A 26,615-nucleotide genomic window follows, 5' to 3' on the forward strand; every position below is an offset into this window, starting at 1 on the left:
AGCAAAGAGCAGTGGTGAACGGAGAGGCAGCTGTGCGCAGGAGCAGGCTAAAGGCCCCTACCAGCCCAGGAAAGGCCACCTTCGTTCTGCTGCTCTCAGCATGGGCTGGACTGCTAGAGGGAGCGCGGCCGGTAGGGGGCAGCATGCCTGTTCCCCTCCGGCCGTTATTTCCACCCGTCTCGGGCTGCCGGGGTAGCGCCTGCGGGCAGGGCGCGGGGCCCTGGGTGCTGGGCCCGCGTCTTCTTTTCCGACCCCGGAGCGGCTTTGAGGAAGACCACTAGTGAGAATGTTGGGTGAAGTGAGTGCAATGAGCACGGCATGCTTTTGCTTCCCTTCACGAGCGTTCTTCTCTCTGCTAAAAGATCTCTTGTGTAACTTGACACTGTGGTCTCCAGAGAAATGTTCTCTGTTTTGCGTTTGACCTCATTTTAGTGAGCTAAATAAAATAACGTGCAGTTGGTGGTTTAAGCACCATTTCAGGATTTGCACTGGGCCTGTAGATACGTACTTCTGTAAGCAATCTTACAAAGCCTATAGGCGTTCATTATTCTCTGGGAAAGAAAAGAAAAAAAAAAATGAATTCTCACATCTGAAAGACATTAAACAATGCCTATTTCTCCTTCTTGCTTTGCATTCTTAAGCCATCATTCTTTCAGCAAGTAAACGTACATGAAATGTATATAAACAATAAGGGTATTGGATTTTCTTTTAATTTCTCTGAAAAGAGTAGAAATAAGGTCAGACTATGTCCTGATGATGTGAGGACTGCCAAAATACACAGTAGATACTTTTCAGAGAAAAACAGTACATCTCAAGTAACTGTTGAGTCATAAAACCCGTAAGTTAGTGTAAGCAGATGTTGGTTACAGCTGACATTGATGGGAAGTATATAATCACCACCCCTATAGCAATCCACTGTCCATTTCTGGTCCAAGAACTTCTCCGAAAGCATGTTTCTAATTTTATGAAAGCCCTTTGAAATTTGGCAGTGTTTTCAAAAGTATGTAGGGAGAAAAAAAAAAGGAAAAAAAGTCTGCCAGAGGTTTGGCCTCAAACTGTGAAAACAGACACTGCTTTTTTCAAACTCCTCTCCTAGATCTACTGACCAACACCCAGAAGAGAGAATTCACATTCTTTTAGAATACAGCAGGAAAATGAAGGTCTGTATACTGCTGAATTCAGCTTTTGTTAACGTTCATATCTGTTGTTTTGAACTGTCAGCTATTGCACACAGCCAGCCTGGGATGTGAAAGTATTTTAAAGAGAAAGGAAAGGGAAGTCTTTTCAAATGTACTTCAGGGAAGTTTTTGCTTGTTTGGACAGATTACAACAGTTAGAGAAAGTGGGAGGATTTAGGTATTTAAGAGCCAGAGAAGTGTGTTTCAGGCAGTATTAGGATGTAATTATTGTTTGGTTTTTTTCTGTCCTGCAGACTCGGCTAAAAATCATAGTTGGTGTGGTTCTGTGCCTTTTGCTTTCCTTATTACTTATCTGTATTATACTGCTTCCATCAAGAGGTAAGGCACTTGTAATCTAATGTGGTGTACAACACAACAGCTTTATCTGCTATGGCTTCTAAAGTTCACAAAAGTTTGTCATGTCATCTTTAGGTTTGTTCTGGCAGAATTGTTATGCCTTTATCACTTTACAGAAATGTACCAACAGTTGAAATATCCTGAAGGTAGCATTGAAATATCAGCAGATGTTGAAACAAGGAACTCCTTGATGTGAAAAGCACGTGAATTAACTTTATTGTGCATGATATATAGTGTTCTTAGACAGAACTGCAAAAGTAATTCACAGATCTCCTACTATTTTTTGGTTTAGGGTTTACAAGATTCTCACAAGCTGTTAGCAAGTTCCTTTAGCTTGGTAAATTTGTATTTGGTTTTAAATGGTTGTATTATAATTACAAAAGTTCTCTATGCAATTGCAAGTTAAACATTTTGTTATAGTTATTGAGTTACTGTTTGTGACTATATTTAAGACTGCATATGCAAAGTGACATCAGTATTATATGAAACAGGGATGCACAGTTTGCTTCAGTATTGTGTCAGCGGTAGGTAAATAAACACAGTGTGGTCTGCTAAGTCTGGTAGTTTCAAGTGAGTGTAGTTTGAAATTTAGAGCCTGAATGGCACTGACTTGTTGGTAATTTTTTTTCTATTTGAGGTGTAGTAAGGGCAGTATAAGTATTCCCAAGGTCCTTTCACTATATCAAATGAATGCCTCTGTAATAATTACATTTATTAAAACAGTAATAAACCCCCTACATTCCAATAACAGTGTTTACTTAAAGGGATTTATTTTTCTGTTATCATTCTTTGTTCATCAGTTAGCAGGGTGACCGAGAAAATAGGTTTTGTATTTAGAACAAAATGTTATAAAATTGGCTATGTGCTTAAGTCTTGTGACAGTTAAGCCCTAGAGTTAATATGCAGGGTTTAGAAAAGGTGAAATCTCTTTCCTACTTGATATTTCTATGGAATATGGTTGTTGTGGGTTGTTGCATTGAGAGAAGGGTTGGAGGTTTCTGAAGCAGTTAGTGTTGATTCTGTTTTGCAGCATATGCGTAGATTATATCAAGGTGGGAGGCAATGCTGGGAAGAGATACTACCTCAGAATAATAGTTTTGGCTTTTACTGTCAACAAAGGGGTGCCAGATCATTTGACTAGCTTTAGCATGGTCAGATCTGAGCTTTCATTACTAGATAAATGTTTAGTTTTAAGTTAGACTTACTCATACCGATTCTGCATGTAAGACAAGGCATAGTATTTTTATGAGATTCAAATAAAAAAGAGGAGTGAGAAAACAAAGAGGCTGGAGACCATGGATCAATTTGGCAGCCTGCACAAGATGCAAGATTATGGAAAATACTGTAGGTGGAAGTGAATGGAATTTTCCCTTATGAACTTAAATCATACATGCTTACTGGTCTTACTCTGAGCCTCTTCAGTATCTGAACCATCACAAAGAACTCATCTCTATAGTTTCTTGGAATTGTCACTCCATTATCAGTCATATCAGACATCACTTTTAAATCCAGTAGGACAATAAAGAATTTATCTTACTTTACAGGATGCTTTTGAAGGAGTATTTTAGGCATTTGTGGAACACAGTTTTGTTGAACACACACTTACCTTGAACACACAATTATCTGGAACTGATTATGGCTTCTTATTCTTAGGTGGAATGACAAATGCAGCAGTTATGTTTGAATACCTAAATATTTTGCATTCTTAATAGTCTACTGATCAGTTGTATGTAGAAGAAATATAAATTAATTTTGTGGTTGCAAATGTTGCAAGTCAGACAGGAAATAGATATAGAGATGGAATGTTCCTTGTACATTCCACCTTTACTACTGCTTAAGTGAAAGGATATGGCAATCTAGAGACAACTAATTGCATATGAGAAATGTATCAATACAGACCAACAAAATTTCTGCTTGAGAAGTCAGCAAAGAAAAATGTCAGCTGTAATTCTGAATTACTAGTTCCTCTTTTGTCTGCTAAGTTTCTAGTGATTTCATGTTCTTCAGGTTTCTCAAAATGTGACAGCTGGTTTTGGTTTACACATGGAAGAGTATAAAAATAAAATTCTCAAAAGTTATATAGGAAAATCATTTTCTGTTTGGAGAGAATAGTAAAGGGGAAATACTCAGTTGCCATTATTAAATAGTTGCTGTGGGGCTCAGTGGAGCAAAGAGGGCAATCTCAATACAGTGAATGGTATCTATGACTAAGAAATTAGTGACTTCTCTTTTTTTTTCGACATTTCTTGGAGTTAGGAATGTGCTCTGTGATTTACCTGACTATGATAATCCAATTACGATAACCCAATTCTAAACAGTTCAGAAAGGTTCTTTTCATGTGTACACTGGTGTCTGTAGTACTGTCCTTCTGCAGCAAGAATGAAATACCTGGCTGCAGTTCAAAAGCAATGGCGGAACCACAGGCTGAGCTACAATTAACTGAATGTATTACTTAGGCTCCAAATTAACCTTTTCTCCAGCTATATTTAGTGATTGCCCAGAATTCTGCCTGTTGATATTTCCCTTGACCTAGGCCTGAGACCAAGGCCCTGGTCTTGGTCTTTGGAAAATTACTTGTTCAGACTTCCTTTTCTTCTCTTCTCATTCCAAAGGGTGTTTTTGAAGTAACCTTAACTGAAAAAACAGTGGCACACCTTCCAAAAAATGACTGAATGTAGGGGTGGCAAATCACATTCAGTTGATGTGGAGCTGAGCATGACCAGAAGCTCTGGAGCAGGATCAGGAGTGTTGTTAATTACTTTCTGACACTGAACTGAGCTGTGGTTTCCTTAATTGGAAGACTCTTTTCCTGCACACATTGAAATAACTTTTGCTTTAGCTGTTCAGCATCAACCCACAGAGATGAGAATGGACATTCTGGTGCAGAAGCAGAATATAATACCCACTATTTTTCTTTTGGCAAGTTATCTATATGCTGTGTTGTTGTGGGTGCTAAATAAAATAACATATATATATATATATAAAACATATGAATACATATATACAACTACATATACACAACTACATATATACAACTACAACTGAATATTAAAAAAGCAGATATCTGCATAAAGCTAGTGGTCATTAATAGTGCTCACAGGCTTTTATCACCACCTTTATACATGTATGTTGAATACACTCATATGCCTGAGTGAGAATTATGATTATGGAATAAAGTGAGTTATGCCATGAAGCAAATTAACCAACTCTTGTGCACAGAGAAATACAAAACTGTACCCTGTCAGTGAATGCAAATGGACCACAAAGAATTAAAACTCTGACAATGGGGTGGTGAAGGGAAAGGAGCATAGCTGACAATTGATAAGCTTTATTTCTTTGGCTGGCTCTGCTATCTGCTTCCTTTTTTCCCCCTGGGTATCTTTTTTAATTCTTTTTTATTTCACAGGCAATTTAAATGCAATGAAAAAATGCCAGCCCTCCCAATAGCTGTCCACATCAAAGTCTGTGTGATGCCTCAGACATGTAAAGTACTTTTCATGTTAAGGTCTGTTCTGTGAGTGGAGATCTTTTCATGTTAAGGTCTGTTCTGTGAGTGGAGATCTTTTCATGTTAAGGTCTGTTCTGTGAGTGGAGATTTTGAATGCTATTACTAAACCGGTCTTTAGTTTCAGAAGAAAGAATGGGCAACAGTCATAGGAAACAGTTGAAGATACTGATTTTAAATCAAGCATTGAAGCATATCTTCTGTTGCCTAGAAACAAGCATACCAAATTATAAGTAATCAAGTAAGAAATAGTTGTGTTCCAATTATTTGCAGCCCACTGGTAGAAATTCAGATAGGAGTGGACACATTTTGAAAATCATTAGCAGTCATAATAAATTATCACAGAATATTAAGTATGTAAGGGTGAGATGGGTAACAGAGTAAAAGTTTAAATTAGAGCTGTGAAAATTAGACCAGAGATAAGACATTTGTGATATTGTCTTTTTAGTAAAAAATCCTCTAAAAATGGGGAAAGAAGCAGGAAATTTTACCAGATTAACATATCCAACAGGACTACAACTTTAAGCTTCCTATATACACAACCATGGAAACAGATCTTACAGGGAATTTATTTTCCTAATAGACATATTCACTTAGACAGTTTAAACTGAAATCATCACTCAATACAAATTGGAGTATATTCTTCTTTGGAATTATTTTCTGTGCATATTTTAAAGTTTGCCATCTTCTGTCCTTACGGTTAACGTATCAAAGATCTCTAACACAGTCATCATATTAGCAAGAGGAATTAACTTTTTATTGAACTTCTTGGGATATTTTCTGGACATACTGCTAGTTCAGAGTTTACACTAATAGGTTTTTGCCTATGGATTGGCATCCGATTTTATTTCTCATGACAGCTTTCTTCTGCATTAGTGCAGACAAGGCTAGTGTCAAGTCAACCTGACATGTGCATTCTACAGTAAGTAATAGTCACTTAGCAGAAGAAAACATGTATTATCATTACAAAGTACCATAGGAGAGAATATGAAGAAACATTTCCCAGGAAGTCAGTGTGATCTTAACAAAGGGCAGCTGTAATGAGGAAGTGATGGAGCATGATATGAAACCTGAGGGCAACGAGTCATCTTGATTATCTGGTTGTCATCTGAGAGCTCTGAAAGAGCAGGAGAAGTGACAGAGATGTACTAGGCTGTAGTGTGACATCTCCACTGCTTCTGAAGGCAAAAGTCCCCTTAAAGAAGAAAAGTGTAGAATACAGAAAGTGTAGCCCTAAAAGCTGCCATTATTATAGTGCTTAACTTTAAAACTGGTCTTTATCAGGAATGTTCCCGTGTTAGCAGCTATCTGCTCTGCTTAGAAATCAAATATCAGAGTACCTGTCTTTTTTCCAGAATCATTGGTAATTTTATTTTGTAGCATTAAATAAAAAGTTGACATTTGGGTTCACTCATTCATCACTTCTGAGCATTATTTTTACCTGCATAACTTCATCTAAGACATATAGATGGATGGTGGTTATTTTGCAAGCCTTTTATCAGTCTGACAGTGGTTAATGAGGCATTTATGAAATTTGGCAGTAGGGTTTGTATGCACATCCTATTGTTTGACTCTCCATTGAACATAGGTCCTTATTGAAATAGCTATCTCTACATACCACACAAGTTCATGAAATTCATGCTTTTAAAAAACTTTGATTTGTCTTTTGTGTGGAAGAGGCTTTTCTTGGGCCCACAGGGTCTACAAATAAATATGTCTAAGTGAATAAAAGACTGCATGAAATAGTTTTTCTAGCTTCTAAATTTGTATTCTTAAAGGTAAGTCCTTCAGAGGCTAAAGGACTTTATCAGAACAGTAATAGAGGACTTTCTTTTCTGATGTGCCTATTCTCTGCATACCTCCAGGATTATGCTACCCTTGCTGTTCCCTGGTGCTAAGTATAGAAAAAAATAGAATAGTGGACTAGTAATTACTTCTTTTTTTCCTTCCCCAGTATTTTTTTTTTCACTTTGCAGTATTGCATTAAGTGAAAAGTTCTGTCTTATTTTTAGTTATCAACACAAATGATGGTCCCAGAGCTCTTACATTGGAGGATTATTTGAATGGAAACTTCCAATACAAAACATTTTTTCCATATTGGGTGTCAGGTAGGTAAAACCTGTTCTCAAATGTACATAAGCCTTTATAATATATATTTCCAGACTGGTTTACACAGATTCAGAAATGTATTTTCCTTTCAGCTTTCCTGTGAATGAATGCTAGCTATGAAATTAAACAATCTGCTAGTCAAAACTTATGGCTGAAATTTACTATTCTGTCAGTCATTCTGGAAATTCCAGGTATTTGATATTTCAACAGACATGTTTCAGTCAAATATAAACTGTAATTTTACAGCGGCTTTCAATGTTTTCTTTCTTTTACTGTCATATTCATTGCAGCAAGTGAAAGAAATATGTCGGTGTCAGTCATTTCTTAAGCAATCTCCCTTTTTTGTGTTTGTCACAGCATTTTTTCATTTACCATTTGTGATAATTGAGGTATCCTGACTTACAGGCCCCATTCTTTGGTTTATGTAGTGCCTAGCTCTGCAGTGAGCCCAGCGGTTCTTATCACACTTAAGGAAATGCTGACACTACTGGAATTCCTAAGTTCCAATGCATTGCATAGAAAATAAGGTTGAGTTTCTAAGCATGTTCCTTAAGGTAGAAGATAAATACATGAAGTTAATTGCTGCTGATAGATGTGTCTGTATGTGGCTGAAATACTAGTCTTGGTATCATGGAGTTGCAGCAGCCCCAAAAGGCTTAAATTAGATTGGATTACATCCTAGTACACACACTACTACCACTCCTATCTATGTACTGCCTCAAGCAGTTACTGTTTCTGACTAGAGATGAGAAACATAGTGCCTATTTGCACAGAGTCGTGCTAAGTTAGTTTTAACCCACAATTTTAGAACTGAAGCCTCCCAGGGCATCACTACCAGCATTTCAAGTTTTGCAATTAGCAGTTTGGACTATATTGCCATCACTTGTATGATTTAAAAATTTCTTAACATTCTTTCTGAATGTCTTGGGTGTGTAGGCATGTCACCTAAATGTAATATTCTGCTTCCCTCTTTATATGTTTCTCACTTGGACTTATCTTTCCACCTAATAGCCACAAAGCTCATGCAAAAGTCATGCCACAGATTCCATATTCATACCTACAGCATTCCATATGCCTACTTCTCTTCTGAAGCAATGAGTTAAAATTCAGTATGTCTTCCTAAGAGCTCCTAACTACACTACAAATGCTGTTACACAAATGATAGAAGTGTACTCAAAAGATCCATGCCCTGATCTAATTTCCTAGAAATTGACACCTTATACAATGTTTCAGGCTGCTTTAGAACTGTTAAACTCCTTGTCTCTGTTTATAGCAGTGAAAGTAATGATGTGAAATTAAAATTCTCATCTTCATTCTGTACCAAACTACAGCTCAGGTCTTGAGCACAGGTAGGGTTAAATTCATTATTCATTTTGTAGGATTCCATCTTATTTTGTAGGACCTATGTAAGGGTAGTATAATTTCTGCATGTCAGTTATGTGATACTGCTGTTATCTGAGGAGTGCACAAATTAAAATGGTCTGGTGAAATTATGAGAAGAGATCTTGACTGTTTTAAACATTTACATTGTGATACTGACTTTCTAATGACTCTCTGGTGTTCTTGATCAGACATTAACTGACAATAAAAGCTGTCATTTAATTATAAAGTTAACTGGCTGATTCTGTGTGCAGTGTGTAACCTTGAGAACTCAAGAACACTGAAGACAGTTTGTTGATAAGTCTATACTTTGGAAACATTTGAATAAAAACATTTTTATATACCTGCCAAAATATATTTGCTCAAAATCTATTCATTGACAAGAGTGTGAATACTTTGATAAATAGATCTGTTTTGTAGTATTTTCTGTGCAAGGTAACAGCCCTTTTATCTCATTTATAAAGATAATGAATATCTTCATCAGTCTGCAGAAGATGATATTGTTCTTTACAATGTTGAAATGAACTACCCAACTACCATCATGACTAACAGCACAATGGTATGTACCTTTTTGGTTGATAAAGAGGCAGTAATGTGCAGTTGTGTTTCAAGTGGTAGTGCATCAGACCCTTAATGGGAAGGTCGTGAGTTCAAGCCTGCAGTTGGCAGTAGTGTGCTCCCTACTCTAGTCATGTGGTCTGTGGTGACAGGTTGGACTCGATGATCTTTGAGGTCTCTTCCAACCTTAGGAATACTGAATACTGAAAGTGCCAGTTTAAAAGTGAGTGGATTAAAGCTCAACTCATCAAATCCTTATTTAGAAGGGTTTTTACTATAATCTACTTCTTAATTTTTCAGAAACAAGTTAATGCTTCAAATTATGTGTTATCATCAGACAAGTATTTCATAGCTCTGGAAAGCAATTATTCAAAGGTAATTATTTTAATATATTGTTTAATGAAATGTCTGTTTTCATTTAGTATTTTATTGGTTGCGTTTTCCATAGATAAATTTCTTTGTACTTCCTTGAGAAAGAGGTAGTTTGTGAAAAGGCATCTGATTACTTTTAATTCAATAATCTTTTTTCCAAGTTAATATTATTTCTTTGCTTAAATTTTGCAGCTATGGAGATACTCTTATACAGCATCATACCATATTTATGACCTCATATATGGGTAAGGCATGACAGCTATGGTGAATACTCTGTAGTCATGTGCTAACAAGCATTTCCACTGAAAAACTCTTTAGTGATGTGGCTACCACTCTGCTTTGCTTTTGCTTGAATCTATCAGGTTACTTATTTGCTTGAAAAAAAAAATTAGTCTGTAAGAAAATCATACAGTCCTTTAATCTACTCATTCAGGTGTCTGGACTGATTTGTATTTCATGCCCTAAAACTTTCACTGCTCAAGAATAGAATAGAATAGAATAAACCAGGTTGGAAGAGACCTTCAAGATCATCACGTTCAACCTATCACCCAACACCACCCAATCAACTAACCCATGTAACCAGGCACCCTGTCAAGTCTCCTCCTGAACACCTCCAGTGACGGCGACTCCACCACCTCCCTGGGCAGTCCATTCCAATGGGCAATCTCTCTCTCTCTGTAAAACTTCCTCCTGACCTCCAGCCTGAACTTCCCCTGGCGCAGCCTGAGACTGTGTCCTCTTGTTCTGGTGCTGGCTGCCTGGGAGAAGAGACCAACCTCTGCCTGTTTACAACCCCCCTTCAGGTAGTTGTAGAGAGCAATAAGGTCACCCCTGAGTCTCCTCCTCTCCAGGCTAAGCAGCCCCAGCTCCCTCAGTCTCTCCTCATAGGGCTTGTGTTCCAAGCCCCTCACTAACTTCGTTGCCCTTCTCTGGACTCGTTCCAGCAAGTCAACATCCTTCCTAAACTGAGGGGCCCAGAACTGGACACAGTACTCGAGGTGTGGCCTAACCAGTGCTGTGTACAGGGGCAGAATGACCTCCCTGCTCCTGCTGGCCACACTGTTCTTAATGCAGGCCAGGATGCCATTGGCCCTCTTGGCTGCCTGGGCACACTGCAGGCTCATGTTAAGCCTACCATCAACCAGCACCCCCAGGTCCCTCTCTGCCTGGCTGCTCTCCAGCCACTCTGACCCCAGCCTGTAGCACTGCATGGGGTTGTTGTGGCCAATGTGCAGAACCCGGCACTTGGATGTGTTAAATCTCATGCCGTTGGATTCTGCTCATCTGTCCAGCCTGTCGAGGTCTCTCTGCAAAGCCTCTCCACCCTCTAGCAGATCAACTCCTGTCCCCAGCTTGGTGTCATCAGCAAATTTACTGATGATAGACTCAATGCCCTCATCCAGATCATCAATAAAGATGTTAAAGAGGATGGGGCCCAGCACTGATCCCTGGGGGACTCCACTACTGACTGGCCACCAGCTGGATGTGACACCATTCACCACCACTCTCTGGGTTCGACCATCCAGCCAGTTCCTAACCCAGCTCAGAGTGCTGCTGTCCAAGCCATGGGCTGACAGCTTGGCCAGGAGTTTGCTATGGGGGACGGTGTCAAAGGCCTTGCTGAGGTCCAGGTAAACTACATCCACAGGCCTCCCCACATCCACCAGGCGGGTCACCTGATCATAGAAGGAGATCAGGTTGATCAGGCAGGACCTGCCCTTCCTAAATCCATGTTGGCTGAGCCTGATCCCTTGGCCATCCTCTAAGTGCTGTGTTAATGCACTCAGGATGACCTGTTCCATGATCTTGCCTGGCACTGAGGTCAGGCTGACAGGCCTGTAATTCCCTGGCTCATCTAACCGGCCCTTCTTGTGGATGGGCACCACGTTGGCCAGCTTCCAGTCCTCTGGGACATCTCCAGTGAGCCAGATTCTATTCATTTTTTTTTCTTTGCATAATTTTCTTCCACTTTATCTTGGTTACCTGGGTCCACTTCAGTCTCACACCTGATGTCTCTATGCCCTACTTTTGTCTAATTCATCCTTTTTATGGTAGATCAAGTCTTTAGTTTTCTTAAAACTCTCACATGTCCTTTAGTATTCCAGTGATCTTGTAACAGTCCATCCTGGATTCCTCAGAAGTTTACAGCTTCTCTCATGGCAAATGGTCTCTTTCCCAGGATCTTCCCTGTACCACTTCTTTTTCTACCAAAATTTGATGGATCTGCCTCCCCAGTCACCTTTTTATGCCATAAGTAGCAGCATGACAAAATGCTTCTTAGTTCTGAGCAATAGGGGCTGCAGTGAGCTACACCATTCTTGGGAAATTGTTGTCTCAAAGTGATAGGAAAGAATTGCTGCAAGCTAATGTGAATAGAGAAGTACTGCAAGTGGATTGTGATCCTTAAGAAAAGTTATCACTGCTGCTGTTAAGCTTGCTTCAGCTTGATATGTATCCTCAGTTCACATTTCCCATTAACTTGCTGAGCCTGTAATGCAGACTGCAGATAGGGCAAGTAACTGTAGGTGCTTGTGCAATAATTAGAAAGAGATAAGGTTGTCTTCTTAGACTGATGGATATGCTTTCAAAAAGTTGAGTTTCAAGCCTTTACCAGCAGTGGTGCACACTGTCACAGTAATGCATGTCTCACTACCTGCCTTAATTTTGCATTGCTCAAAAACCCATAAGCTGCTAGAAAGTACAGCTCTTCATTAATTTTATATGAATGTACATTATAACAATTCACTTGCACTTTGCATAAAAAGCCATTTCAACCTCTTTCCTTTTTTTAGTGGTTTTGTAACAGAAAATCAGCTTCCACATACAGTACAGTACATATCCTGGTCACCCGTTGGACACAAATTGGTCAGTAAAGACAATGAAGTGCTAGATTTATTTTGAAATGTGTTGCTAGAAAATATGTATTTGCCTCTGATTATTATTTTCTTAGGCCATATTTTTAACAGGCTTCTGTGTACTAAACTTGTTTGTGAGAAAGAATGACAAAGGAAGCAGTTTTTATTCTTAAAATTTAACTAATCTGTGTCTTAACAGAAGAATCCATGTTCTCAGCTACATTACATAGTTTAGTTTACTAGCCAGTATCTCATTAAGAGCTGAACAACATAATTGTCTATAGGATTAACTGTAGTTTCAAGGCCTGAAAAAAATGTGTTTTCCATTAAAAACCTCATAACACATGAGTTTAATGTAGCGATTTAGAGAAGCAATATGTAAAATCTTTTCTCAAAGGTTTACTATAGGACATTTCTTCTTTTTTAATAACTACTTGATAGCCAAGTACATATTTCTTAGTAACTGTAACAGACCTAATAGATGTAGTAACAATTTTATAAACTTTTTTTATTCTTGGTTCCAAAGCATTGGCCTAATAATAGGGGGGGGGGGGGGGGGGGGGGGGGGGTAACTACTTATCCAGTACTGACAAACTGTTTGTACAAGATAAAATTTTTTAACATCATACTAATTTCAGAAAATACCAAAGAAATATGCTAAGTATTAATGAACAAGTTAGTATGAAAATCTTTCTGTGTTCTAGGAGAATGTTAGAGTTCTCTCAATTAAATTTTGTTATGTTCTTTATGTTCTCTCTTCAGAATTCTTGATAATGAAGATAGTTTCCTGTCTTTCTGGTACTAATTATCTGTGATGTTTTAATACAGTAATTCTTGCATCTGAGAATTTCAGTTCTTTTTCACTTAAAACACAAAGTACTTAAAATGTTAAACTGATTGCTGACAAGTGCTTAGAGCATTAAAAGGCACAGTTTTCAAAGAAAGTGACATTTCTGGTTCTGGTTTCTTACATACATTTCCATTCATTTGATTGAAACTTAGAGACACCCAAAGCCTCCAAGAACCTTTTATCAAGTACTGTCTTTTGGTAACTAATTTATTAAAAAGCAACAAACCAGCCCAGACAGAGTAAAACTGTTTCTTTACCTCATTTCATATCACCTAGGCTTTTAGACAGGTTTAGAAAAATACAGTTACTTTATTTGTAGTCATGTTTTTTTGTTGTTTGGTGGTTTTGTTTTGTTTTGTTTTTAATCTTCTACTTTTGCTGGAACCAGAAGGAAAAGTTACAAAACACATTGTCTGAGAATCTCTTAAAAAACTCAGCAATGAGTTTCAACAAAATCTTTTTCATGATTTTCCACACCAAAGATAGACACAGAATCCTCTGAGTTTATTAAAACCAAAGAGTTGTTCAACATAGTTGAACATGGAATTTGGTCTGCAATGTATAATATTTTTACGGAGGTACCTACTTATGCCGAATTTGCAATGGCTTCTAGCCTAGCATTTATTTCCCATTTTGTATTCCTTATATATTCTTGTGGGTATAGCATAAGAGCATTGACTGCAGCACAGTCTAACCACTATTATTAATGCATATATTCACAAGAAATATTTTCTTGTATTTAGGTGTATGTATATCAGAATAACATCTATTTGAAACAAAGTCCGAGAGAGGCACCAATTAAAATAACTTCTGATGGAAAACAGAATGAAATTTTTAATGGGATTCCTGATTGGGTCTATGAAGGTAAGTAAATCTTGAAGGGCAGCAACTAACCTGTTAAGTACTTCGCTTAGATGACCTGTTTCTCACAATCCATTCTAAAATATCTGTGATGATGCATTATTTTTAGAGCCCTATGGATTGTGTAATTTTGTGTTCATAATATGTAACCAAAATCAGGAGTCTTTTGTTACTGAAACTCTATCAGAACTTTACAAATTGGGCTTCCTCTTTCTGCATAGGTAGTGATTAGGAATTAAGCTTAGTGGTAGTTTTAGGGTGATGCCTAGGAAATTTTTCACAGATGTTCTGTAGAAAGTAGATGTAAATAAATAACCATTGGATGTAAAGGGAAAATAGTGATAAGGCCTAAATAATCCCATTTGTCTGATACCTAACATGAAGTTAGTTGTATAAACTAACTCTTTGCCAGCTCTTCGCTCTAGCAGATACTAGCTGTTTGCTACTGCTGGCTTGCTGACCTTGCCTGTGTTCTTGTTGTGGCAAAGTACTAACCAGCTACTCTATGCTTCTCTCTTCTTTTTAATCTTTCCCTTGTCCAGGGCAGGGAGAGCAGGGTTCTTGTGTTGTTTATAAATTGTCAATACATGTAAATGTTGTATATTTTTGTGCATATTCATTGCATTTCATGTTTCTTGATTTTAGTCTGCTTGTAAATAGAGCTTCATTTGCTTCCATCTGAGCTGGTTGGGCAAATTTTATTTTGGGGGGAATTCTCTCAAATTAGTTATGGGGGGTAATTTCAACCCACCACAAGCTTCAATAAACATTTTAATTTTGGTGAAAATTTTGCAATTTGGTTTAAAAAAAACCCCCAAACAACACATGCACACAGCAAAAACTCAAGTGACTTAAATGGGATCTGTGTGCCAGTTTTGAGAGGTCTTAAGGCTTTCAAAACTGAGATGTATTGCAGCATGTGTTGTTTAATATAACTCTACATGTCTAAGTTCCTAAGAGTAGAATGCTAAAATAGGTTAGAAGATAGATAAATTATAGTCCTAGACTATTCTAAACGTGGGTTGTTTTTTTTCTCAGAGGAAATGCTTGCAACAAAATACGCACTGTGGTGGTCTCCAAGTGGAAAATATTTAGCATACGTACAATTTAATGATTCTAATATACCAGTTATTGAATATTCATATTTCGGTGAGGACCAATATCCTAGAAAAATAATTATCCCATACCCAAAGGTATGTTTTCACATTATTTTGACTTCCTTTCTGTTGAGAAATTAACTATGGCAATGGTAAAATTATCTGTGTTTTAAAAAGTGGTTGTATTACAGTATATAAATTAACTGTGGCCTAAATTAATGAAAGAAAACAAACTTAGGCCAAGTCCTGGGAAGGTGTAAGTACCTTCCAAATTGTAGATACTTTGGTATCAGTGTAGTAAATGGAGTTGCTCATGTAAGTCCAAAGCGTGTGCAAAAGTGCCTGCATGATCAAGCCTTGTTTTTTCAATTCAGTTTGCTTATTGTGATGTGTTATATATGCAGTTGTTATTTTTTATTACAGTAAATGAATTATGAGACATTTCTTATTTTGAAATATAAAGGCTATGACAGCTTCAGTTTATTTGCACACTTCATAGTGCTTTTTGATCTCAACGGGCTTTGGATTTAACTGCTTTCAAGTGCCAGATCTAAGACAAGAAGGTTTTGGGTTGGCATTTTTTCAGCACATATTAGAGAGCTCTACTGATTCCTGTCATGTTCATATGATTGCAGGTGATCATGTTAATGTATCTTAAGAAGCTACTCACCTGTTGGCTGGGTTATGCTTCTAAAGTGAAGCTGTATGGTTTAGACCACACATGGAAGAGAATTAAAAAACTAATAATGTATGCAATGAATAAGCAAGCATGAAATCAGTTTAAGCTAAAACATTTTATTTCACAGCTGGGATGTCAAAGAGCACTTGTAATCATGTGAATATACTCCTCGAATTTTATGCCAAAGTAAGTGTGCTGCAAAGATCCACACTACAAATAGAATGCTGGCTCACATCAAGCACATTTTCTGCATAGAAAGGCACTAAATCTGACTGTTTAAAAGATTTCTTTATATATGAAATGATGGAAAGTTAAGTAATGTACTACAGGTGTAGTGTCACTCTAAGATCTGGTGAAATCACATTTTCCCTATTATATTCAACTGAATACATATTTTATACCTATGTATCTATATATTTATTATTATAGATAGATAGATAGATAGATAGATAGATAGATAGATAGATAGATAGATAGATAGATAGATAAACATCCTTTCCTGAAAAACAAAAACATCATTTCCCTTAATCTGAATTGTTCAGAAACTGATTTGAATTACTTTGTTTGTTTGTTTTGAAGGCTGGGGCTAAAAATCCAACTGTTAAAGTGTTCATTGTAGACACCACTAATTCTGAAGTGTTTGGACCCAAGGAGGTGCCAGTTCCTTCAGCCATAGCATCCAGGTAGTGTGACCTCAAGTATCTTCTCTTTATTAAAAAAGTTGTGTCCATTTGTCTCAAATGCTTGACCCTCTTAATTAATTTTTGTTTTTAACAGCGGAGTGCCATATTCATCTACTAGGTGGATCAGAAACTAAAAATGTTGTATTTTGATTCTTTCTGTCCATATGTACATTATTACAAAGGACAAAACAAAAATCCCTATGACAGCGGAAGCTTTGCTGTTGTTTCCACAGAACAATATAGGAGATAGAATCTGTAGCAATGCTTCTGTATAGCTATTCTTTAATAACCACTGTTTTTCTTTTTCTTTTTAGCGATCACTATTTTACTTGGCTTACTTGGGTAACAGATAGTCGAATCTGTGTGCAATGGCTAAAGAGAATCCAGAATTTTTCGGTCTTAGCTATTTGTGACTTCAAAGAAAATTCAAATAGTTGGGACTGTCCAGAGGTAAGAAAGTTGGAAATAAAAACTTAACAGTCCTGGAATTAGTATGTGTTAATCCCATCTATATAGCTACAGTAACACCCACTGCACAGGTTGCTCAGACTTGCTTGCAGAAGTATATTCAATCTTGCCCTGATATCTTTCAGAAAATAATTGTGTGCCTGCCATAATTGTGTTTTACAGTGTTTGATCACATTCAGCTTTTACCCACTAGTGATACCTTTTTTCAATATTTTAATTCCTGGTGGAGAGGTAAAAAAATTTGAATTTCACCAACAAGATATAAAATCAGCAAAATATTTTGTAATGGGGCTTAAATAATGTTCAAAGCAACAAAAATAAGAATGCTACTGGGCAGCTTTTAGTACTTGTGCTTAGTTCCTTCTTGCTTCCCCATCTTCAAAAGTGGAACCATATCACAGAATATTCTTAAAGAAAATCTTACTATACTACATTGAAATTTCATACTAAGTTCGTCTAAATCATGTGTTTTATGATTAATGTTAATATAATTGAAAGAATATATAGATTTTTAAAAGTCCATCTTTCAGGAGGGAGAAATTGTGACAGAATAGAATAGAATAGAATAGATAAGATAGAATAGAATAGACCAGACCAGACCAGATTGGAAGAGACCTTCAAGATCATCACGTCCAACCTATCATCGAACACCACCCAACCAACTAACCCATGCAACCAAGCACCCCATCAAGTCTCCTCCTGAACACCTCCAGCGATGGTGACTCCACCACCTCCTCGGGCAGCCCATTCCAATGGGCAATCACTCTCTCCTAACCTCCAGCCTAAACCTCCCTTGGCGCAGCCTGAGACTGTCTTATCTTATCTTATCTCTTCTGTCTGATCAAATCATACACTTGTAGAAAGCAGGCAAGTTTTCAGAAACAATCCCTCTTTCAGAATTGAAAAGAAAACCTCAGGTTAATTGCAACAGTGGCTCTACATTTTGTTTAAATATATCATTCTAGCATTAAGACGGAAAGAACCATGTTCTGTTGAGCAGGATAGCTTAGGTGTAAAAGTTGTAGAGCTCATATATAAAAGCCTTTCTGAAAACTGTACTCCTTGTAAAAACTGAAGACCGTAGACACTGATACACTCATCTAGATCTTGAAGAAAAGGATAAGCTTGAATTTCAATCATTTCAGTAACTAGTACGGAAATCCTGTTCATTGCCTTTTAGCATCATGCTGTCTGCATGTCTTCTTTTTAGAACTTATGGTACAAAACTCCTATAAAACCTGGCATTAGGCTGAAACATTGAACCAATAGAAAATAAAAGGCAAGAATACTTACAAAAGTGTTCTGTATAACTCATAAATTTTAACTTTAGAGTTTATTGACAAAGCCTTTCCAAGCCGAAAATAATTTTGGTTCTCTGTGTGGCAAATTTAAAAGGAAGTAAAAGTCCTGTTCTTTCAAAAGCATTATCAGTGATTTTCCACAAATACCTTCAATTATTTAACAAATGTTGCACTAAATATATATGTATTTTATGTTTCCTAAGTAATTGTTCCAATTTTAAGAACATTAACAATGACTCTCTTCCCTTCGGGTAACTAACATTTTAATAACAAATATTCCAACATCTAAATATGCCAATGTAAAGAAAAAAAAATCAGGGGTCTACTACAGTCCACCAAAGTACTTCAACATAAGCTTAACTTTAAGCATGTAAGCAGTTTTATTATTTTTGATAGGCCTTTTTGTGTGTTTAAATTTAAGTATGTGCTTAATTGCTTTGCTGGAACCATACCAGAACAATTAACATCTTGCAGGACTGTGTTCATGATCCTTGTTTAATTGCATTTCTTCATGAAACCTTATTTATGGAGTCACTACTGACGTTTCTATAATTCTATATTTATACAGTGATACAATGCTTTTATCACATTAAAGTTTGCACAAATGGCCAATTGAAGGAGTGTGAACAGATGGGAGTGCTGCATTAGCTGTATTTGCAGTTAGAAAGTATATCTCTACATTTCCATTGGCAAAAATAGTTCTCTTGTTGATTTCAGATTAAATCGGGATCTAAGGTACAATAAATATGCTAGTCTTTATGTACTTGAGAATAATAACAAAACACAGTCTACAAAATGTTCCTAAAGTGTTGAAATGTTCACCACTTGCTCATGTGAATAGACCAGTGTGGTGGGTTGAAGTTATCCCCCCAGCATTAACTTTTAGCCAGACCAACGCAGTTAAAAGCAAATGAAGCTGTATTTACAAGCAAAAACTACACTCTAGAATGGAATGCAAGGGATATGTACAAAATATACACTATTTACAATATTATACAGATATTTACAATTAGCAAACAACACGAAACCCCCCCCAGTCAAAAGACCAGCAGAAGCTGTTCCACTGCCCCACCCCCCACCCCGTCCCAAGAGAGAGATTGGAGAGAAAAAGCAGTGGGTTAGACTTACCCAAGGCCAGCCAGAAGCACATTATCTCTCTCCTGAGCAAAGCAAAACAGTCAAGATCAGAAGAGAAAAGGAATGGGAATGGGGGAGAATTGTTAAGGTATAGTTCCTCTTCTCCCAGACATTTATCTAATGAATTTGTTTAGAATAATCTTTTGTTTTTCTTTTTATACCTAATAGTGATTTATTTATATTTTTCTACTTTTCTGCTCAAAATTTGCAGCTAAATTTTAAAAGCATAGCCTAAAACCACCACAACTGTAGACACCAATGTGTCTTCAGTGGAATAGAATAGAATTAACCAGGTTGGAAAAGACCTTCAAGATCATCAAGTCCAATACATCACCTAACACCATCTAATCAACTAAACCTTGGCACCAAGTGCCTCATCCAGTCTCTTCTTAAAACACCTCCAGTGAATCCACTCACAAGCTTTGTTGCCCTTCTATGGACATGTTCCAGCAAGTCAACATCTTTCCTAAACTGAGGGGCCCAGAACTGGGCACAGGACTCAATGTGTGGCCTAACCAGTGCTGAGTACAGGGGCACAAGGACTTCCCTGCTCCTGCTGGCCACACTATTTCTGATGCAGGCCACGATGCCATTGGCCTTCTTGGCCACCTGGGCACACTGCTGGCTCATGTTCAGACAGCTGTCAACCAGTACCCCCAGGTCCCTTTCTGCCTGGCTGCCCTCCAGCCACTCCGACCCCAGCCTGTAGTGCTGCATGGGGTTGTTGTGGCCAAAGTGCAGCATCCGGCACTTGGACTTGTTGAATGCCATCATGTTGGACTCTGCCCATCTGTCCAGCCTGTTAAGGTCCCTCTGGAGAGCCCTTCTACCCTCTAACAACTTGGTGTCCTCTGCAAATTTACTGATGACTGACTCGATCCCCTCATCCAGATCATCAGTAAAGATATTGAACAGGATGGGGCCCAGCACTGATCCCTGGGGGACACCACTAGTGACTGGCTGCCAGCTGGATGTGGCACCATTCACCACAAATACGTCAAATGAAACAGCAAAGACTCTAACACAGACTTCTAATATTATTATTCCTAAAATCATTTTACCTGATATTTTTTTACTGAAAATTTCATGCAATTAAGTAGTTGTTAACTCTTGCTTTCGGTAAAAATGTTGCATGTTAAAAGAATCACTTTTGATTTTATTTAGCTCTGATGACAGCTGTTAAAAAATAATATTCTAATTAACAGAATAATAGAATTGTTTTGGTTGGGAGACCTCTAAGATCTAAGTCCACCAGGGCCATGAAATAGTGTTCCAAAGTGCCATGCCCACACATTTCTTGAACATCTCCAGGGTCTTTGACTCTACCACCTTCCTGGGTAACCTATTCCAATGCCTGACCACTCTTGCTGTAAATAATTTTTTCCTGATAACCAATCTAAACCTCCCCTGGCAAAGTTTCAGGCCATTTTTTCTCACTCTTATCACCTGATATTAGGAAGAAGGGACCTATCCCCCACTTCACTACAACCTCCCTTGACGTAGTTGTAGAAGAGAGCAATGAGGTCTCCCCTCAGTCTCCTCTTCACACTAAACAATGCCAGTTCCCTCAGCCTCTCCTCATAAGGCTTGTTCTCTAGACCCTTCACCAGTTTCATTGCCCTTCTCTGGACATGCTCCAGCACCTCAATGTCTTTCTCATATCACAGGGCCCAAAACTGAACACAGGACTTAAGGTGCAACCCCACAAGTGCCCGAGTACAGGGTCACAATCGCTTCCCTACTCCTGCTGGCCACACTATGCTCTATAGAGATTAGGATGCCGTTTGCCTTTATGGCCACCTGAGCACATTGCTAGCTCATGTTAATACCGCTGTCAAAGAGCACCCCAAGATCCTTTTCTGCTGGGCAGCATTACAGCCATTCTGCCCCAAGCCTGTAGTGTTGCATGGGGTTGTTGTGACCAAGTGTAGCACTCAACACTTGGTCTTGTTAAACCTCATAAAATTGACTTTGGCCCATCAACCCGGCCTGTCCTGATCTCTTTGACAAGCCTTTCTATCATCAACCAGATCAACACTCCTACCCATTTTCATGTCACCTGCTAATTTACTGAGGGTGCACTCAATTCCCTCATCCAGATCATTAATGAAGATATTAAAGAGAATTGGCTCCAGTACTGAACCCTGGGCAACATCTCTTGTAGCTGGCCACCAACTGGATTTAACTCCATTCACCACAACTCACTGGGCCCAGCCACTCAGCAGGCTTTTCTTATCCAACATAGCATGTGCCTATCCAAGCCACGAGCAGTCAATTTCTCCATTATTTACCTCAGGAAACCTTCAAGTCCCTGATCCTTCATAACAAGTATGCTAAAATTCTCTTTTACAAGCAGCTACAGATTTTTTGTCAGAAGATTTTGAATTTCCATAAATTTCTTCTTCTTAAGGAGTATATGTTTGATTTTGTTTTTCAGAATCAACAGCACATAGAAGAGAGTCAAACAGGATGGGCAGGAGGAGTAGGTTTTCCTTTTGTACTCTGGATTTAACGAAAAACTGCAGCTTTCTGCCTCTTTGCATCAGCATTTTGAAACATGAAGTACCATTCTGAGTTATACAACACTACTGCTTGAACCTGTTGCACTGTAGCATTGAGACTTACAATCCTGTTCCAAGCCTAATATCTGGATATCTGTTTTCTGAGTTTAAAAACTCTTCTTCTGATTACTTTTCCAAATATTAGACTAAATGATTAGACACTGTACTGAAATGGCTGAAGTCATGCCAAAAGGTAGTTTCATATTGCAATATTATAATTGGAAATATTCTGTCCATTCAGAGCACGGTTTTAGTGCCAAGTGCTGCATATCTTGTGGGGTGTCTATGTAACCATTTTAAGAAATCTGACATAACAGATTAAAAATTGAAATGTGTACTGACCAGAATACTGAATATTACAGATAAACACTTGTGCAAAGTACTTTGTCTCATCTGAACTGATTAAACAGTCTTGCTACTTTCAGTATGTGTACTATAATCTACTGAACAGCCTGGACAGTTTAACTCATCTACCATTTTTCTTCCATTGTTTCAGTTCTTTGTTTCTACACCATATTTTACATCAGATGGCAGCTCATACTACAAAATTTTTAGTGACAAAAATGGTTATAAGCATATTCATTACATCAATGGCTCCGTGGTAAGTCAAGCAAAGTGTTCTGCATTGATCTACTGTAAGTTCCTGAAGTAATACTGCAATATTCATTAACTTACAATGTCATGCTTAACAGGAGAATGCAATCCAAATTACAAGTGGAGAATGGGAGGCAATTTACATTTTTAGAGTAACAAATGATGCAATGTAAGTATCATGAAGAAAAGAACATGTTGTGAGTATTGTCAGTAAAAGCAACACTTAATCAATCTACCCTAGGTGATCCTGCTTTGGCAGGGGGGTTCTTAAGGTCCCTTCCAACCTCTAATGTACTGTGATACTGTGATTCAAATACTATTTGTTAACTCATCAAGTTATAACTAGGTATCTGAATACATCCACAAAAAATTTCTATGCAAAGGCACTGCATAGGTTTGCAAACTTGGTTATACATATGGGAGATGGTTTGCAAATTGCCCTAATTTTTCTATTTTCTATCATCCATCTTCTAGAGAATTATTTAGAAATACTTAATTATGTGGTTAACCCTCATACAATTTGCAGTTACTTCTCTTTTCATGGTCTTTCATTCAGCTTACTATATACATAGATATAGTTTTCATAATTGGAGTCATTAGCTCATGAGAAGCTAGAACTCCTATTTATATAGTTTTCATAATTGGAGTGATTAGCTCATGAGAAGACAGAACTCCTATTTATATAGTTTCTGTGTCATCTAATCAAAGTTTGACCAGGGATTTATTAAGATGAAAGATATATAAACTTAACTTACTCTTCCATCACATGCAGAAATCTCAAAAAGTCTAAGTTAACTTCCAAGGCGGCTTTTCATCTTGATGCTGGTTCATAGGTCATCACATTATGGATTATTTATTAACATATAAATGAATTTACAGTTTCTATTCAAGCAATGAATTTGAAGGCTATCCAGGAAGAAGAAATATTTACAAGTAAGTGTTATGAACATTATCTTAATGATACTAGGGTGTTAGAAGATAGCTTAGGATTTGTTAATATAATAGTTTGAAGATGTTTAAGCTGTAATTTCACAAGGTACATTAACTAAATCTTGACCTCAAATTATATTTTAGAATTGAGGGGAAATAGCTTCTAAATCTTAAATGTAATCTTGGGGGATGGGGTGGGAATTTAAAAAGGAAAATAATTTATTTTTAAATTGAACTGTTCTGAAACTACAGTGCTTCTGTTCTAGAATGTGAGGCAGACACATGAAATTAGGTGTAGCAAAATAAATATTGTTTTGTTTCATTGTTTTTCCTAGAATCAGTATTGGAGATAAACCTATGAGAAAACAATGCATTACTTGCAATTTAAGGAAAGAGAGATGCCAGTATTATACAGCAAGGTTCAGTGAACATTCTAAGTATTATGCCTTGATCTGTTACGGTATGTATAGCGCAGGAGAAAATATACGATCACTTGTTCTTTACATTTATCAGAGATTTAAATAATACTGATCATCCTAATTTTTTTCCATGAGCAAAATCCTTGGGAAGAAGTTTCAGAAAATACAAACATTTTCACTCTTTTTTTTTTTTTTTAATTTTCAACAAAAGTCTAGGGATTTTCAGAATTAAAACCAAATTTCTGAAAGTCCTCTGTAGAACAAACCAGTTTATCAGAGTCATCCTTTTTCTTGCCAAGAGGAGCATGTAGAAACACACATTGATTTCCAGTTCATGAGATGGAAGTTAGCAATGAGAAACTGCTGTAACTTCTTTCTCGCCTGAAATTCTTAAAACCTGTCAGTCACAAAATGATGGATATTTTCTACCTGAGAACATTGTAAAACACTGAACAAAAAACAATTCATCAAGTTAGATGATTTCAGTGATTTGAGGTTTTGTGTATTAATACAAAGTTTACTCTTCTGGTTCTGCACTGACTGATCAGCTGACGAGTTCCCTAGAACTTCCACTGTGCAGTAACAAACGTAGCAAATAATAACACCTTTCAATCATTCTTGCACAATGTAGTCAGTAAGGTCGTCACTATATGAAAGTCACTCACCTTCACAAATATGATGTGACATGTTTTCAGAAGAATGCTTCACATTGTTAGTTCTGCATTCACCTTATGTAATCATATCTCAGGTAGTAAACTAGATGTCACTTCATCTCTAGGAAGGAAGAGTTTGTTAGTAGATTTAAAGTTACTCCTATTACATATGCTAAGAAATATCTCTATGTGTAGAATTCTATGCATACACAATAGCTTATGTGTTTGATATGGCAGTGACTAGTGGGTTATACAGTAGAGATGATGCATATTTGTGTATCAACTTTGAGCTTTTTAACACCTGTTAGTTACAAATGTTAATGCAGTACACACTTCATCACCATTCCTTCAAACTATAAAATGTGTTCTTACCATTCCTATGACAGGTCCTGGGATTCCTATTTCTACTCTTTTTGAGAACCACGGTGACAGAGGTACTGCAAATATCCTGTCTGTTTATAAGTAATTGTTTTTCTCATTGACCTTCACTATGCCTATCTTCTAATACAATATTTTAGATTGTGATCAAGAAGCCTTTCATCTTTTTTGTTAGTAAAATGTATAGTGTCTTTCTGGATGTGTTACTTAGTAGAATCCAAATATCAATGAACACACCGATGCCTTTATTTCCACTCCTCAGTCCAGCATTGATGTTTTTCCTGTTTACAGACTATATGAGAAATGACTATCAGCAAATCTTTAACAAATAGTGAGTCAAACTTTGTAGAAATTATTGTGGTTTCCAAACTATGCCTTTTCACAAGACTTTCCTTTTTTCATGAAGCAAACTTACGCTATACAAAAGGCAACAGTGTACTATTTAGATTTGCAGTTTGAGTTATTGTGCAGTACTAATTAGAAATTGGATCAATGACTTGCTCTTCAGACATCAGTAAAAATGTCAGGAAAAAGCAGAAGCTCTGTCAAATGATCAGTTCAAATAACTGCTTCAGACAATGTGTAATTATTGATACAAAATGGAAACAGAACCCTCTTTCTTTAAACAGCCTGTTAGTGAGGACTGTTTGCAACCAGGCCAGGTGGGAATTTGCTAACCATGAAAATATTAATTGTTCTGCACTGAGTTTTCTCACTCTGTCCCTTGTTTTTCCCTAAAAGTTCTTCTCCCACTTAAAACTCTCAGTAAAAAAATAAAACTATTTTTAGTAGGTCCATTTTCATTGCAGCTGGCAGCATTTTGAAAGTTTGTCACCCATGAATTTTAGTAGAAGGCATGCAGTTAAACTAACATATACCAGTTTGGAAGCTAGAATGATCTTTCAGCCATAAAAGCCTACCTGAATCTGCAAAACTTGTCAAGAATACTTTGAAAGAACCAATTCCCATGTTACATTTCTGGCATATGCTGAACACTATCTAGTTTAAGACATGCTGAGAGAAGTAACTCTTTTTTTTAGAGCATTTCCAGAAACAGGAAGTGTTTGCCATTTGGGGGGGGGGGGGGGAGGGAGAAGGGAAGGAGGGGGGAAGGGGGAGAGGTGGGAAGGGGTGAGGAAGTAAGCTAAGAAGGAAAAGTCTCCTGCAGTTTTAAAAGGTTCTTTCACTTTCAAAGTGGAGCTAAAAGTCACAGATTCCATTATGTATTCTTCACCACCCACTACTCATGAGAGACAAATAAACAATACCCAGTGGATTCATAATGTATAGTTCTGTGGTCTATTCCAGAAGTTAACTAACTTTTAAATAGTAATTTTTATATTATGTAACTGCAAATCAAGTCTAAAGCAAACAAAACAAAAATTGTAAATACTTTTTAGATTTTAAAAAACAGCAAAATAGGTTCACTAAGTGTATGCTAGTATATTACTAAGGGCAATTATATGTCAAGTCTAGTATCTTTGTGTAGAAATATACCATGCAGTGGTTATGCAAGGATCTGCTACAACCCTTTAAGAAACAGAATTTCTTGTATTCACCCAGAAACAAGATATTCCTGAACATCTATGTGCTTGACCACATTACCCAAGGGTTTCAGAGCTTAGACTAGTGTCACCATGGTAAGCAAGAGGAAAGATACAGGACTGTGTTTTACATGATGGGATGAATT

At 37.3% G+C, this 26,615-nt stretch overlaps 1 protein-coding gene across 2 annotated transcripts in view; it reads left to right on the plus strand.

The window, feature by feature from the left end:
* Nucleotides 1-308: 308 nt before the first annotated feature.
* The window catches only part of FAP (fibroblast activation protein alpha), a 39,875-nt gene continuing 13,568 nt past the window's right edge, over nucleotides 309-26,615 (plus strand). Inside the window, exons 1-17 of one of the 2 annotated variants that reach the window (XM_068138754.1) lie at nucleotides 309-1,160; nucleotides 1,433-1,517; nucleotides 7,053-7,148; nucleotides 8,994-9,088; nucleotides 9,388-9,462; nucleotides 9,652-9,704; nucleotides 12,252-12,324; nucleotides 13,908-14,028; nucleotides 15,064-15,218; nucleotides 16,381-16,484; nucleotides 16,799-16,934; nucleotides 21,828-21,872; nucleotides 22,448-22,552; nucleotides 22,644-22,714; nucleotides 23,425-23,478; nucleotides 23,811-23,935; nucleotides 24,934-24,981. In XM_068138754.1, the coding sequence (XP_067994855.1) occupies nucleotides 1,155-1,160; nucleotides 1,433-1,517; nucleotides 7,053-7,148; nucleotides 8,994-9,088; nucleotides 9,388-9,462; nucleotides 9,652-9,704; nucleotides 12,252-12,324; nucleotides 13,908-14,028; nucleotides 15,064-15,218; nucleotides 16,381-16,484; nucleotides 16,799-16,934; nucleotides 21,828-21,872; nucleotides 22,448-22,552; nucleotides 22,644-22,714; nucleotides 23,425-23,478; nucleotides 23,811-23,935; nucleotides 24,934-24,981 (1,447 nt within the window). In that variant the 5' untranslated portion in view covers nucleotides 309-1,154. Of the gene's footprint in view, nucleotides 1,161-1,432; nucleotides 1,518-4,941; nucleotides 5,041-7,052; nucleotides 7,149-8,993; nucleotides 9,089-9,387; nucleotides 9,463-9,651; nucleotides 9,705-12,251; nucleotides 12,325-13,907; nucleotides 14,029-15,063; nucleotides 15,219-16,380; nucleotides 16,485-16,798; nucleotides 16,935-21,827; nucleotides 21,873-22,447; nucleotides 22,553-22,643; nucleotides 22,715-23,424; nucleotides 23,479-23,810; nucleotides 23,936-24,933; nucleotides 24,982-26,615 lie in introns of those variants that run through there. The other variant, XM_068138755.1, reaches the window with a different exon arrangement.

The sequence above is a fragment of the Melanerpes formicivorus genome, unplaced genomic scaffold, assembly GCF_026170545.1.
Source record: "Melanerpes formicivorus ecotype bairdi unplaced genomic scaffold, bMelFor1.0.p_v2 SCAF_5, whole genome shotgun sequence".
Taxonomy (NCBI): Eukaryota; Metazoa; Chordata; class Aves; order Piciformes; family Picidae; genus Melanerpes; species Melanerpes formicivorus.